The sequence below is a fragment of the Nilaparvata lugens genome, chromosome 6 (genome assembly GCF_014356525.2).
Source record: "Nilaparvata lugens isolate BPH chromosome 6, ASM1435652v1, whole genome shotgun sequence".
Taxonomy (NCBI): Eukaryota; Metazoa; Arthropoda; class Insecta; order Hemiptera; family Delphacidae; genus Nilaparvata; species Nilaparvata lugens.
The window spans coordinates 41,444,608-41,460,719 of NC_052509.1; the positions used below are offsets into that span (position 1 = coordinate 41,444,608).

General features: G+C 35.3%; 1 protein-coding gene across 1 annotated transcript in view; it reads right to left on the reverse strand.

The window, feature by feature from the left end:
* The window catches only part of LOC111060109 (nuclear pore complex protein Nup205), a 96,022-nt gene that overhangs the window by 17,340 nt on the left and 62,570 nt on the right, over positions 1-16,112 (reverse strand). Inside the window, exon 26 of the mRNA XM_039430819.1 lies at positions 828-1,019. Coding sequence (XP_039286753.1) covers positions 828-1,019 — 192 coding nt within the window. The remainder of the gene's footprint in view (positions 1-827; positions 1,020-16,112) is intronic.

The window sequence follows — 16,112 nt, forward strand, 5'->3', positions numbered from 1 at the left end:
TTACTGGTCATTTTATTACTCGTTTTTATAGTTTCTCATATATTAAATATCGTATATTTATGCTGGTAATAATTTATACCTTAGAATTCTTACACATTAATGTAGCTACAAAATTCCTAATCTAATTTCACATTGTCGGTTAATTTTGTTATTGCTATATTTGAAAATTTCTATCGAATTATTTTTCAAACTATTTTTGTATTTTTGGTAATCTCTAATGTTTATTTTGATTATTCTTATCTTAGCAGGATATTTTGTGATGTTCGTGTTTTGATAAATTGCTCTATTAATCAAGAATGTACTATGTATCTGATTAGAATAGCAACTCCCAATTGTATGAGTACTTGCACAAGAACAAATAATAAAACTAATACTAAAAAAAATCTAAATAATTATTTACTGACCAATAGGTTAACAATGACCTAATATGATTTGTTATTGATGAACATAATTCTACAAATATGATTATTTTACATGCAAAATTAAATAATTATGAACTACTTCGCACCAACAAGATGCCTGAACAAGTTACATTTATGGTCTATAATTTGAATATGTATTACCTTATACATAAATATAAATAGGTAAGAAGATATCCAATGGTAGAGGTCGTTTATGTTCCAAATAGCAAGCAGATTATTGAAGATTATTGCTGTTTTGGCCGAGTGAGTGTAAGAAAGGCACAGTATGAGAGACAATCAGCGTCATATAGCTTCACGAAAGAGAACTACTAGGACTATCGGCTGATGTTAACAGTGAAATTTGGTACATAATCACCCTATACAATGGAATATCTTTTTATGCTATCTCTTAGTGATAATACTTACCATTTTAGATTCATAAACATAGAGTGGCCGAAGTGTCTTCAGTGACGGAGACAGAATTTCACATAGCTGCTTATCTGATTCCAATAAACTGTCGATAAGGCACCTGAGGTAGCCCCTTGATGATAGGAAGGAGACCCATGTGCCCAGAGAGTCCAGTTCAATCATCATATCCAAACAGGACAAGGCAAGCATCTGTAAAACATTGCATTCATATAGTTCAGATATAAAATACATTCAATTGCAGTATAAATATCCAATAATTAGTTGTAGACCTAGCCTAATATTGGTCCAGAAATGACATAATGATGGCATCTGAAAGATGAATGAATCACCACAATAGTTGAAAAATATTTCGAAATGGAAGATAAAGTGCCATTGCTCTACTAAATTTATTCAATTTTATCTAAATTTATTTTATCTACAATTTTTTCAAATCCAAATTAACGTTTTTTTAAATAAAAACGTTAATAAGCTAACACTCAGTTATGTAAATTCTATAGATAATTAAGTTGATGTATTGGTACATGTTACCTAGTACCTTACTAGTATTTGCAAGCTACCTTACAGTATCCATCTTTAAGATAGATATTCTATCTAAGTACCTTGGTTTCAATGAATATTTACCCAATATTATTTAAACTTTCAAGAGCTAATTGATATTTAAATATTATTAGTAGTCCAATTCTAGTTCACTGGTTATTGCAAATACTACTAAATCGATAGATAAAAGCTATACTAAAAATGAGTAGCTGCGTTAAATGTTTAAAACCGGTGAATCGGAGTTCGAAGGATAAAGTGAGTTGTAAAGTATGTTCGGGTTATTTCCACACCACTTGTGTTAAGTTAAATGAGTCTGATGTGAGTTTTGTTTCGTCGTCTGCTAGTGGCGGTTGGAACTGTGAAAAGTGTGTTAAAGATCACCGTCTGAGTCGATCACTCAGTGATTAAACTCCCGTGATGGCGGGCTCGGACGACTCGTATAATGACTCTATTATCAAGCGTGATTTAAAGGCTATGCTAGCTAGAATCGAGGAAAGGACTGACTTGAGATTCAAACAACTCGAAGATGATTTGGGTAAGTCTTTGAATTCGTGCCACGAGAAACTTGATGAAAGTAGTGTATTGCTTCTTAGTCAAAACGAAGTAATATTGAAACTTGAAGAGACTATCACTAAGTTGAAAACTGAAAATTTAGCATTGAACAATAAGGTTGACGAGCTTCAAATCAGATTAGAAGATAGTGAATAGTATTCACGTGCTAACACTCTCGAGATTTTTGGAATACCAGAGACTCAAAATGAAATCACTCTGGGCAAAGTTATTGCAGTCGGTAAGGCGTTGGATATGGAAATGCGCGCGGACATGATTGATGTATGTCATCGAATAAAAAAACAAAATAATCGCTCAACTACTGGCATAATTGTTAAATTTGTACGAAGAACAGACAAGGAAGCCATGTTACAACGTAGGCGTGTGAAACGTACATTGTCGACGCGTCATCTGGGTGTTCCTTCTGATCAGCCGATTTATGTGAATCAGTCATTGTCTAGAGCAAGAAGAATTCTATTTGCGAAAGCACGTAAGGTGATGATTGACAAACATTACAAGTTTCTTTGGATTGACAAGCGAGGAAATATCAAATTGAGATACGAAGAAGGCAGCCCGGTGTTTGTTATCTCTAGTGATAATGACTTACTCAAGCTCTAGATTAAGGAATGTTTCAATCTACTACGAAAATGTTAGTGGCTTAAGCTGACCAAGCTGCATGATTTATCTGTTTCACTTTTGAGTTCTACTTGCGATATTATTATCTTATCTGAAACCTGGCTAACCGAGGACATTGAAGATGGTGAGTTCTGCTCTTGCGATGGCAGGTATCGAGTCTTTCGATGTGATCGGGACCGAACTGTATCAGGGATGACGAGAGGAGGGGGTGTGCTGGTGACGTGCGCCGCTTGGTTGCCTGCTGTAGCTGTCACGTCGAGAGCGGAGGCCCAATACGAATCTCTTATCATTCGGCTTCGCCTACCTGGACGCACTATCAATATCACAGCTGTTTATCTCAGACCAACAGCTGGGCTCATCCATTATCAGAACTCTTCAGAGAGCATTGGAAAAGACTTTAATTTTATTAGTGAAGACAATATTATTGTTGGCGACTTCAATTTTAGTGAGGTAACAGATAGTAATTTCAATTTTTCAGATGGCTCAACTAGAGCCAGATGTATTTCTGAAACAATGTCTCTATAAAAATTTACGTTTTTTCAATGATGTGCTTAATACAAATGGAAGAACCCTTGATCTGATATTAAGTGGTATCCCTATTAATGTTACCAGGTCTAACGATCCTATTCTTACTGAAAATAGTCATCATCCCGCACTTTTCTTTCAAGTAGAATTGCCTCGAATGCATTTCCCCGCCACTGAAATTTCCTATTATAACTTCAAAAAAACAATTTTCATTATCTTTATCTAACATTGAAAAATTCAGATTGGGAGAAATTATATTTCATTGATGACGTAGATGAGGCTGTTGATTATTATTATGATTTATTTTACAATGCTATGAATTTGTGGATACCCCAAGGTAGAGAAGAAGAGCTGCGCAAAATATCCTTGTTTGTTCAATAATGATATAATCAAAAATTTAAAATTGAAGAATAAACTAGCTCGTAAGAGAAATTTTCCAAGATATTATGTAGAAAGATTTCAGGAAGTTAGGACCACTTTGAAAATGCAGATAGCTGTAGCTAATCATAGTTATATAACAGCCATACAGAATGATGCTAAGACTAATGTAAGAACTTTTTGGAACTACATAAAAAACAAAAGAGCAAATAATACTGTACTCAGCGAATATGAATTGAATGGTGTTAAGATTCCTGCTAGTGAAGTACCACAAAAATTTGCAAACTATTTTGCTTCAGTTTATGAGGAGGTGGCGGTCAAAAAAGATCTTGTTACCAAAAATCAGAAATCGAGTTATTGGTATCATTTTAAAGGTTATGTTGAGCGCTACAAGCCTGCATGCTCAGAACTTGTCAGAAAAAATCTAGTCCAATGTTATTTTATAATAAAAATTGACATATCAAAACAAAAAGAGTTTTGTCCACGAGTAGTTCTGATCAGAAAAGGTTTAGTCACATCCAGCCAATCACAAAGCAGTAACCATGGAAACCGCAACCCATGATGCTTTGCAGATCTAGACACCCGGCCTGACTTTTACAGAATGTTTGAGGTTATGTTACTGAGTTTCGACAGTGATGATACAGCGGTGAATTATTTTCTAAGTGAATGTTTAAAATGACCGACGATAATATTGATGACAGTTTTGTTAGTGTTGGTGACAGAAATGATGGATCTTATGAAGTGATATATTGCCATCCATGTTGGGCGACATTCTTATATGAAATAGTATATTTGATATATACTAGTGTATCCGTTAATATCCCTAGCTTGCAAATGAATTTGCAAAAAGTTAAGGCCGTCCGGCTCGCAAATATACTGAGGTCAGACCACAGCTCTAGCTCAGTAGTAGATGCATGAATACTCTCAATGTAATGAACCACCATGGGTTTCAATAACTGATGATCAATAATTCTTACCGCTGCTCTCGTGAAGATATTGAAGATTACCAATAAGGAAGTCAGAAAGATAGTTAGTGACTGATTATCAGTAACCATATACTCAATCGAGAATAATGAAAATCAACTATTGTTTTTCTAGTTGATCCTTAAAACGCTCATCATGAATACAGGTATGCACTAATTTATCCTTTCGAAATTCCTTGAGACTTACAATGCCAGTTCTTGAAGTTCTCTGGATCCTTATATGATATATTGTAGACTTATTAATATAAATATCAGTAAGATTTTGCTGGCTGATTAGTATTACTATCATCAAAGGATGATAAGTAATAAGTGCTCTGAATAAGATCAATATTAATTAATTCACTAATTATATATGCTGCAGAATAAGAATGCTTGGTACCAAGACAGTTCAAACTGTATATCACGAGATGAATTAGGAAAATAATAAAAACTTCTAGAATTTTGTATGCTGACATAAAACACAAAATATATTCCCATAAAATAACATAGACAAAAATATTTCTTGATAAATATAATTTCTTTGAATAAATAAATTCTCTAATATTTTAATAACTATCACAGGAGTTGTTAGCATTCACAATATAGTGAGCCATAAAAATATCTATTCATTTATTAATACTGAGATGTGAAACTTCAGGTTGATTCAGAATTTGACAAATTGGAACCTGTTCAGTCTATGGGTTCAATATAATATATTTCAAACAATAATTAATAGAATAATCATTCAAATCTCAGGGTATGGATTCGTGCCATGCATGGAAATAAGCTTCCTACATCTATCAAATATATTCATAAAAAGAGTTTTTAGTAAATATATTATAGTGTTTGACACATTGTGAAATTTTCAAACTTGAGCCAAATTTATATAGCACTTTTGAATAATTCCCCAATTCACTAAAAAGGCCTTAGTGTTAAATGAGCTCATTTAAACTCAACACTCACTCAAACGACGTTTGCTGAAGTTCTTGTAGAATAATTAATTATCTCCAATAATTAATTAGTCGAATCCTTTCGACTCCACTGGGCTCATGTATGGTCCGGATTGTTTGCATTTTTCTATCAGTATTAAATGTATATGGGAATATTGTACAATTAAGAACTCTTAAACAATCACTGAGTTCATAAACAATCAAAAATTAATTACAAAACTTGACATTTAAAAAGGGACTGGCTTGATGATTTTTTTTTTAAATTAATTGAAAGGAACCCTATCCTCATGTGCTGCCACATTGGTCGAGACCACAAGCCAGAGAGAAGAAGTTCTCAGAAAATTCTCATCTCTTCCTCTAACAATTTGTAAGCCTTCCTCTGATTGGCTTTCTAGTCTTAGTAAAACGTGATGTAATTGGTTAGGGGTAAAATGGGGTACTTAAGATTCAGGGTTTCTCCAACTTTGTTATACAAAGATAAATAAAAATTTATACATAAATAACCTATATAATAGCCTGTGAACATTCTAATAAATAAATCTCAATATGTGACATTACAATGCTGTATACATTTAATTTTTCATGTGAGCTTTGTATACTCTTGGTTTTCATATTTTTTTTTTAGATTTCAATAAATATTTGAGTAACATAATAATCGTTGCTTTCTTATTACATAAACCTTCTTTAACATCTAAAATATACAATTTTCTGAGTAAAATATAATTTAATTCATAATAGTCGAGTGAGCAATCAGCTGATTTATTCAATATTAATTCAATAAATTGTCGACTGATCTAAGATCGATTGACGTATTAAATCAAAACAAAGGATTCTAACCTCAAATTGTACAAGCAATCCCCTTTTTTTCTATAATCTGCCAATAATAAACAAGCCGCTTTATAATTTTATTTTTGCCAAAGAATTCTCATTACTGCATAATTACAATTTTGCATGTTCTCTTATCGCTTTATAGATAATATGACTACTCTTTATCATAAACAAGATTTGATTTTATTTGAATGATACCTCGACTAGGCTATCTGCTCTTTCAATTTCACAATTCTATTAAAGATTAGTTGGTTTCTTCGAAATTATTTTATGGTGAAAAGACACAACGTCATAATCTCAAAAAAGACTAGTGAACCCAAGAAGGAGAGATTTGGTAAAGGTAAAAGACTTCCACAACCGAAAGGTTATAATACATTCACCCCATGCAAGCCGGGTCATTGCAAAGGAAGATTTCTATGTTCATTTTTTACTCCTAATGATTGTTCATCATTGAGAAAAAACCTACTTTCAGTTGCAAACATAGCAGCACAAAACAATTTAATTTCGAGTTATTTGAAAGTAAAATCTTATATTAAAAGAAGGAGGCCTAGAGGTAGTAGTCAAACCCTCAGACCTAACACCTGCACGGTTGATTACACTCTAATAAAGAGAAATGGAAGGGCAACCAGTGTTTGTAAAAAAATTTCAGGACTGTAATGCTTGACAAAGGAACTCAATTATTAAACATAATTGATTCGGTCAAGGAAGGTAAGCATATTACTGAGAGAAGAGGAGGCGATCACTGGTCTAGTAAAACAGCTGGGAAGAGAGAACTTGTTAAGGACTTTATCAAACAACTTCGCGGAAAAGAAACACATTACTCCAGAAAAAAAATCAAAGCGAATTTACCTGGATTCAAACTTGGATATCACAAATCTGTGGAAAATGTACAAGGAAAAGAAAATCGAAGTTAATAGAGTGACAAAATGTATGTTTCGTCGAGTCTTTCAAACTTTCAATATTGGATTTAGTACCCCTGCCTCAGATGTTTGTAGCTATTGTTGTGAAATGAAACATTTAATCAAAATCACCAGTGATGGAAGAAAAAAATGAATACATGACAAGTAAACGCATACACAGTCTCCGAGCAGCAGCTTTCTACAAGTTAATGAAGAAAAACGTTCCTGATTCTATCACACTGTGCTTCGATTTACAGCAAATTCAACCCCTTCCCAAATCTCCAATACAAGAAGCATACTACTCAAGGCAAGTGGGCTTGTATTGTTTGAGTATAGTTGGGATTGATGGAAAAAGGCCAACATTTTATCTGTGGAAAGAAGATCAAGCTGGTAAAGGGGCCATCAAAGTTTCTTCTGCACTTTTGCAGCATCTACAGGGTCTAGAACTACCTGAGACTGTCAAAGAAATCAAACTTTTCTGTGATGGGTGTGGAGCACAAAATAAAAATAATTTTGTTCTGCACATACTCATGCACTTCCTATTAAAAACCAACTCTCATGTTGAGACTATTCAACTTACCTACCCAGTTCGAGGCCACAACTTCCTTCCTGCAGACCGTGTATTTGGCCGAATTGAGAAGCTTTTAAGGAAAAAGCCAACCATGATCCACAAAGAGAATTACATCGACGTTTACAGAACAGTTGGAGCAGTTAAACTGATTGGGGAAAGCTGGCAACTTTTGGATACAAAAATGCTCTCTTCAACACAACATGTCTGCTTCAAACGCCTGACTGGAATTGCAGATTGTAAACGTATTGATGTAGGCAAGGCCTACATGGACACTAATAATGTGGACCCGGTTGCCAGGGTGATTGTTTTTGGTAACCAACTGTTGATGAGAAAATAACTAGTCGAGTTTCAAGTTGGATTTTGATGAGAGATGTTCAAATATGTTTTATTTTATTTTGATCTTGCTTAATATGTAAACTTTTAATAAATAAAGTGACAATTAAAAAGCACATCTACAACATTGGTGTCGGAAGTGAGATTGAATCCTTAAAAAAGAATATTGTTACAAAAAAAAAAGTTTTGGAAGATCGAAAATGGAGATAGAAGCATTCAACGAGATGGTAAATTCACTTAAGGAAGGTATGCTAGAATCTATATCTGATATGGGACAAAACATGTTCCTATGAAACAGGGATTTGAAAAAGGCATAGATTTAGTAAGGAAAGATATGAATGCTGTGAACAATAAAATAGAAGACTTGAGTAATAATTCAATTCAACAAAGGCAACAAATTGAAAATGAATTAGAAGTTGTAAGGGGAGATATGAATCTTTTAAATAATACAATTGAGGTCTTGTCTAATAATACAAATGAAAAAATTGCTAAAATGAACAATACAGTCGAGGTCTTGTCTAATAAGACAAATGCACTAATTTCAACAATCAATGCAAAATTAGGTAGATTGGTGAATGCGATTAATGTTAATGGACAACAATGATGGCATCAACAATGAGGAAACTTACATTATAAATGATGAGAGTAACCTTCCAACGTTAGTTGCTAACAATACAATAGAGAAAAATAATGAAAAAAAAGTAAAACCATCAAATTACGATGGTCATTCTTCTTGGAACATTTTCAAAATACAATTTCGAAGCAGCAGCTACATTTAATAATTGGACCAATAAAGAGAAAACTGTACATTTGACGTTAGCCTTGACAGGGAAGGTGCTAACCTGTTGAAAACTTTATCAAGTGAAAAATTAGGTTTTGATAAATTAATGTTAGCACTAGAACAACGGGGGATGGCCACTTACAGAACGTATACAGGTGTCAACTGAAAAGTCGTTCTCAAAGAAATGGTGAGAGTTTGCAAGAATTTGGAGCTGATGTAGAGCAGTTGGCTCAAATCGCTTATATCTCTGCACCAGTCGATATTCAACAACATTTAGCCACACAAACATTCATAGATGGGATTCGTGATAACGAAATAAAGAGGTCATTGTTGATTGGAAACCATCTTAATATGCGGTCTGGACTCACCCAAGCTCTGACATTGGATGCTGCTAAGAGAGCAGTCCATGCTGTACTACCAACTCGCCAGAGTAGAGTACTAAATACGGATGAGGTGACACAAATTAACAACAATTTAGAGTGTTGGCTGTGTGGAGAGAGTGGACAAATACAATTATGGTGTCCGCAACAAAAACGTTAAAATCGATGTTGGAACTGTGGAAAAGTAGGACATTCGAAGAGATACTGTAAATTTGTATCTACGAAAAATAAGTCAGTAGCAAAATCACTAAACAACACTGAACAGAAGGAAAACTAAATTCAGCTGACATTGGGAGGCGAATGTCAGCTGCTACCAATGAGACCTCAGAAGCAATTGGTAGTGTTAAAAGGAATGGGAACAGCTTACACACGAATGGGACAATTGAAGGAAAAGAGTGTTTGGTAACAATTGACACAGGAGCACCATCATCAATCATACGTCCAGATTTAATTGATTGTTCAAAAGTTAAACAGATAGAAAGAAAATTTGTTCTTCAAACTGCTTCTGGAGAAAAAGCTGACATTGTCTTATATCTTGGTCGAAAGAGAATAAGAGCTACCGTTTTCGTTGCATCAATAATGGATAGTTTCATTTTAGGCCTAGATCTTATGAGAGAGTATAAATTTGTAATTGATATCTCCAGGAATGTTATTGAATTTGATAATGAATATTTGCATTTAAATCATCACCAGGAAAACAAAACAATAGAACAGAAAGTTTGTAACAAAATAAGACTGTTTACAATAGAAGAGGAACTTATACCACCGTTTTCAGAACTACTGGTCATGACAAAACCTGAAAGAATGTTGGAAAATGAGACAAACACAATTGAGCCTAACCAGAGCATGTATAATAGAGGGTTGTTAACTGGACACTCAATTATTGGAAAAACTGAAACAATTCCCGTTCTCATTGCAAATGTTACTGAAGAACCGAAAGTGATAGAGAAAGGTAAGGCAGTGACAAAGTGTAATGATGTTGAAGTATTTGGAGAAAACAATAATAACAAGATTTAAGAAAAGTTCCGATGAAGTTGAAAGGTGTATTAATCAATTACTGACTGATGGAGAACAATATATGACAGATGAAAATCGACAGTCAGCTCAACAAATGTTAAGAAAGAATATAGACATTTTTGCTTTGGAAGATGAAGATATGGGTTATACTAACCTCACATATCACAGAATTGATACTGGAGATGCTCATCTAATAAAACAACGACCTAGAGGAGTACCATTCGCAAAAAGACAAGAAGTAGGTGATATGTTGCAAAAGATGAAGGGACAGAATGTTATTGAAGAATCACACAGCCCTTGGTCATCACCAGTAGTTTTGGTTAAGAAAAAAGATGGCAGTATGAGATTCTGTGTGGACTACAGAAAATTGAATGAAGTTACAAAGAAAGATAGTTACCCACTCCCTCGAATTAATGACAGTTTAGATAGACTTTCCGGTTCCAAGTGGTTTTCTACACTTGATCTGAAAAGCGGGTATTGGCAGGTGGCATTACATTCTGATGATAAAGAGAAGACAGCATTTTCAACAGGGAAAGGTTTATGGCAGTTCAATGTCATGACATTTGGTCTTACTAATGCACCAGCAACATTTGAGAGATTAATGGATATAGTGCTTCGTGGTCTGTCTTGGGAAGTATGTTTAGTCTATCTTGATGATATTATTGTAATGGGAAAGACATTTGAAGAACATCTGGATAACTTGGAAAAGGTATTTTCTAGACTAAAAACAGCTAACCTGAAACTATCTCCAAAGAAGTGTAACCTGTTCAGAACTGAAGTAAAATATCTTGGTCATATAGTCTCAAGAGAAGGCTTAGCTACTGACCCAGAAAAATTGAATGCTGTTCAAAATTGGCCAATTCCAACAAATAAGTCTGAACTGAGAAGTTTTCTAGGATTGTGTACATATTACATACGTTTTGTTCCCAACTATCATGATTTATCAAAACCTCTTACAGAATTGACTGAAGAAAAACGACAGTTTAATTGGACGGATAGAGTTTCAGAGTCTTTCAATAAATTGAAGAATAATTTATGCTCAGCTCCAATTTTATCATATCCCATACCTGGAGGTACATTTATAGTGGACACAGATGCTAGTAACAACGGTATTGGTGGAGTTTTATCACAAATTCAAAACAAGGAGGAGAAAGTTATTGCTTACTTTAGTAAAACCTTCAACAAAACAGAAAGAAATTATTGTGTCACAAGAAAAGAATTATTGGCCGTAGTAGCAAGTTTAGAACATTTTCATAAATATCTCTATGGTCAAGGGTTTATAGTAAGAACAGATCATTCTGCTTTACAATGGTTGTTCAACTTCAAGAATTTGGAAGGTCAGACAGCAAGTTGGATGCAACAATTACAAGTGTGACATGGGTAGTATTTGATTACTTATTTATTGATTGATTTTTTCGTGTTTTAGATTTAAGATTTTTCAGGAGAAAAGACTCTGATATTAGAATAATACTTTCCGTAGTTGGACTTTAGTGGGAAAATATATAATTTAGTGAGTAAGTAGTATTTTTGCAGCGACAATAAGATTCTGCTAACTTAAGTCTAAACTATTCTGAGAACCAGCAAATTCAGGGATATTTGCTAGTTCTCACGGATGAGGCGGCTCCACGAGGCAAGGACAGGGCGGATGTTTGGTAGCCTGTAGATATTTTCACAGAGGAATACTGCAGACCTGGCAAGTACCCGCTTGCCGAATCCCGTGAGAACCGATTCTTCCAATAGCAGTAGTTAGGCCTTCTGGCACACTGACGTGGAGAGGGGGAAGTTTTCCGGACGGAAAACCTCCAGTCGTTAAACAACCGAGGTACCAAGCGGATCAAAATCCATACCGTATTGCAAAAAGTTAAGTTATTTTTCCGGCATTATGATATACGTGAGTGTCCTGTAGTTTGGGATTACGGTGGGAGTGATAGCTGTGGGTAAGTGCCAAACTTTCTAGCTCCTTATAAAACATTTTCACCCGGCCGAGACACTAATTAGTAAAATTCTTGTTGTAGTAAAATTTCTAGTTAGCAGAATCTTATTGGCAAGTAGTTTTTGTAGGAATAATATTTTGATAAAATGTACTGCATGTTTCGTTCTTTAAATTTCAAGTAATTGACATAATAAATGAGAAATTCTTTAGGTAATACAATGTAGTTGTCTATCCAGTTCCCATGACTCCCTTTAAGTAGTAATAAGATATCTTCAACCCCCATCAAGGGCGGTTACAAAACTGGTGGCGTGCGGTGGGATGGACTGCAAAAATGTCTATCGAACCAGATCGGAGTCATGGGAAAAATTTACTGTTAGAAACGAGGAAATAATAGAAAATTTGAATTGAAAAATAGATTTAATTAAGAAAGTGAATGTTGATTACTTTATTATAATCAGATCTTAGATGGAAATAGAATTGTTAGATTAATAGAAATAAGATTTTCCAGAGAAACCATTCAAAATTTAAGATTTCAAGTCAACCCTTCAAGATGAATCCAGTACAACCTGATCCACCTGTTCAAAATGTAGATAGATCAGAAATAGAGTGTTTACGAGAACAATTGAGACAACTTAGGGCACAATCGGAACGTGAACACTTAGAAAAAGCTAGATTACAGCAAGAGTTAGACACTGTTAATGCTTCAAACAGTCAACAGGTTCGACCAACAACCTTAGTACGTAAGGATTTAGGTTTACAATCACTTGTAAGAACATTTTCAGGTGAAGAAGGTGGACAAAAAGTAGAGGAATTTATTCAAAATTTAAAATTTGTAGCACAGTCTGGTAATTGGTCTGATAACGATAAAAAGCTCATATGTAAATTAAAAACATCTGGGGCCGCGTCTGTCTGTTTGAACACTCATCCGAGGGAGCAACTTTTGTCGAGTATGAAAAAGTTCTTCTAGAAAGATTCAAAGAGTTACGAGAACCTGAAAGTCATTTATTCGCGTTGAGTGCGATTAAACAACACCGGAATGAGACAATACGCGCGTATGCGGATTGCTGTCGAGAATTAGGCTTAAAGGCAATACCAATCCCCAACGATCATCCTGCAGAAGCTAAATACGCTCGCCTCCAACTAGATAGAACGGTTTTGACAGCTTTCATTCGAGGATAATTTGGTTCCGCGTCCATAACTCTACAAGTTCATCCCCCAAAAACCTTGGAAGAGGCGGTAGTCGTAGCCGAACGAGTTGAACAAGCGACCGCAGCAAATCAAGACAACGTGTTCGCTCTTTCATTTAAGAAGGATCATAACGTGAAATCATACGGATATTTTAAGAGCAATCCAAATACACAGTTCACACAGTCTGATAAGAAGGGACCTTGCTTTGCATGTGGTAGGATGGGTCACTTTGCTAGGGAATGTACCAACACGGGAACAGATCAGTCCCCAAATCAGCAGAGAAATTTTTCTGAGTCAAAAACGCGTAAATTCTACAATAAATTTGTCAGATACTGTTTTGTTTGTGGAGAATCGTCTCATACAGCGTATAATTGCGCTAAACGCGCCACTCCTGTGAAAAATGAAAACATTAGTGCCCAAAAACCTGAGCACTCGGAAAACTAAGATTGGCTGGGAGTCGCCCAACTACTCAGCCTAATCATGGAGAGGGGCATTGCAATATAGTTCCAAGAGTATCAACTCGCGGTAGAGGAAGTCACGTTACCATCGAGATTGAAGGTCAATGCAAAACATTTTTAGTTGACACAGGCGCAGAGATATCTATTTTGAAAGAGGCTATTTCAGGTGTAAAACAACTAGAGGAGAAAGCTGTTGCTAAGGGTGTGACAGGTATGAATTTAGCAGTGATAGGAGCACAAGTTTTACGAATAAATGTCTTAAAGTTCAAAGTTAAACATAGATTTCTCATCGCCAATGTTGAGATTAGAGAGGATGGTTTGCTTGGTTGGGATTTGTTATCCAAATTGTACGCAGTTATCGATGTAGGCAATAATTCAATAACATTTGGAGGTGAGAAAGTAGGTGAAGTTCAAAATGAGTCATACAATAATATTGAAACGTCATATTTTTGTGAATGTGTTAGTGAAAATGAAAGTAGGATGACTGTAAGCTGTAATGCCCCGTCCGACCCCACCCATCCACTTCATGACAGGAGGAGGTCTGAGAGGTTTGGGATTACGGTGGGAGTGATAGCTGTGGGTAAGTGCCAAACTTTCTAGCTCCTTATAAAACATTTTCACCCGGCCGAGACCCTAATTAGTGAAATTCTTGTTGTAGTAAAATTTCTAGTTAGCAGAATCTTATTGGCAAGTAGTTTTTGTAGGAATAATATTTTGATAAAATGTACTGCATATTTCGTTCTTTAAATTTCAAGTAATTGACATAATAAATGAGAAATTCTTCAGGTAATACAATGTTGTTGTCTATCCAGTTCACATGACTCCCTTGAAGTAATAAGATATCTTCAACCCCCATTAAGGGCGGTTACACAAGAATATTATTTTATTATAAAACATGGAAGAGGCAAAGTACATGGTAATGCTGATGCGCTGTCAAGGAGACCATGTCTTCAGGACTGTAAATATTGTGAGAAAATTGAAAGTAAACAATCTCTGATAGTGAATGCAATTAGAATAGAGTTTGACGATTATTGGAGTGATGCAATGCTTAGGAAAGACCAGATCAACGACAGCAACATTGGAGACTTGGTTACTTTTAAAGAAGAGGGTAAGCGACCAGCTTGGGCTGAAATTTTACATAGAAGTGCTATCTACAAGAGCTATTGGGCCCAGTGGGATTCTTTGCAGGTTGTTAATGGAGTACTGTTTCGGAAATGGGAATCGGCAGATGGTCTTTCTATGGTTCTACAAAAAGTCATACCCGATAGAAGGGTACAAGAAGTCTTAGAAGAGATTCATGGTGGCGCTTCTGGTGGTCATTTTGGAACTAATAAAATGCTAGAGAAGATACGGCAGCGCTTCTATTGGGTCAATTCTAGAGCAGGTATAGAGTTGTGGTGTCGGCGCTGTGATACCTGTGCTGTGTAAAGGACCAGGGAAAAGGTTCAAAAGAAAGATGCAACGATATGATGTGGGATCCCCTTTTGAAAGAATTGCTGTGGATATAGCCGGTCCGTTTCCAGTGACTACTAAAGGTAATAAAAATATCTGTTGGTGATTATTGATTACTTCACAAAGTGGCCAGATGTATACCCCATTGCAAATCAAGAGGCCCAAACCGTTGCCAGAATGATAATAGATAATTGGATAAGTCGATTTGGAGTGCCATTAGAATTACATAGTGAAATTTTCTACAAGGTAGAAATTTTGAATCAAATGATTTTCAAGAAGTTTGCAAATCTGTTAGGGATGAAAAAAAAACACATACAATCCCACTTCATCCACAATCTAATGGAATGGTAGAGCGTCATAATAAGACATTAGGAGAGTTTCTACGAAAATCAGTTTCATCAGATCAGAAAAATTGGGATATGAAACTTCCTTTATTTTTACTGGCTTACCGCTCAGCCGTACACCGAGCAACTGGTTGGAGTCCAGCAGAAATGCTTTACGGGAGGGAGATTCGACTCCCTGGAGATTTAATGTTTGGTAGACCACCAGATCAACAAAAAAATCGGATGGAATACATTGCTGATTTGGAAAATCATCTTTCAACAATTCATGAAATCGCCAGAAAACATCTAAATTTGTACAGTACTAAACTAAAAATAAAGTATGATTTGGTAGCATCAGAAAAAAAACTTGAAGAAGGGAAACTCGTTTGGCTATAAAACCCAAAGCGAATTAGAGGAATTTGCTCAAAATTAGAAAGGGCATGGGAGGGCCCATACTACATTCTGAAGAGAATAAATGATGTAGTGTACAGGATTAAAAAAACTGGAGGAAGAACCAAACCTAAGGTTGTACACATTAATCGTCTAGCACTGTATCAAGGAAATCTGGATATTGGAGACCAA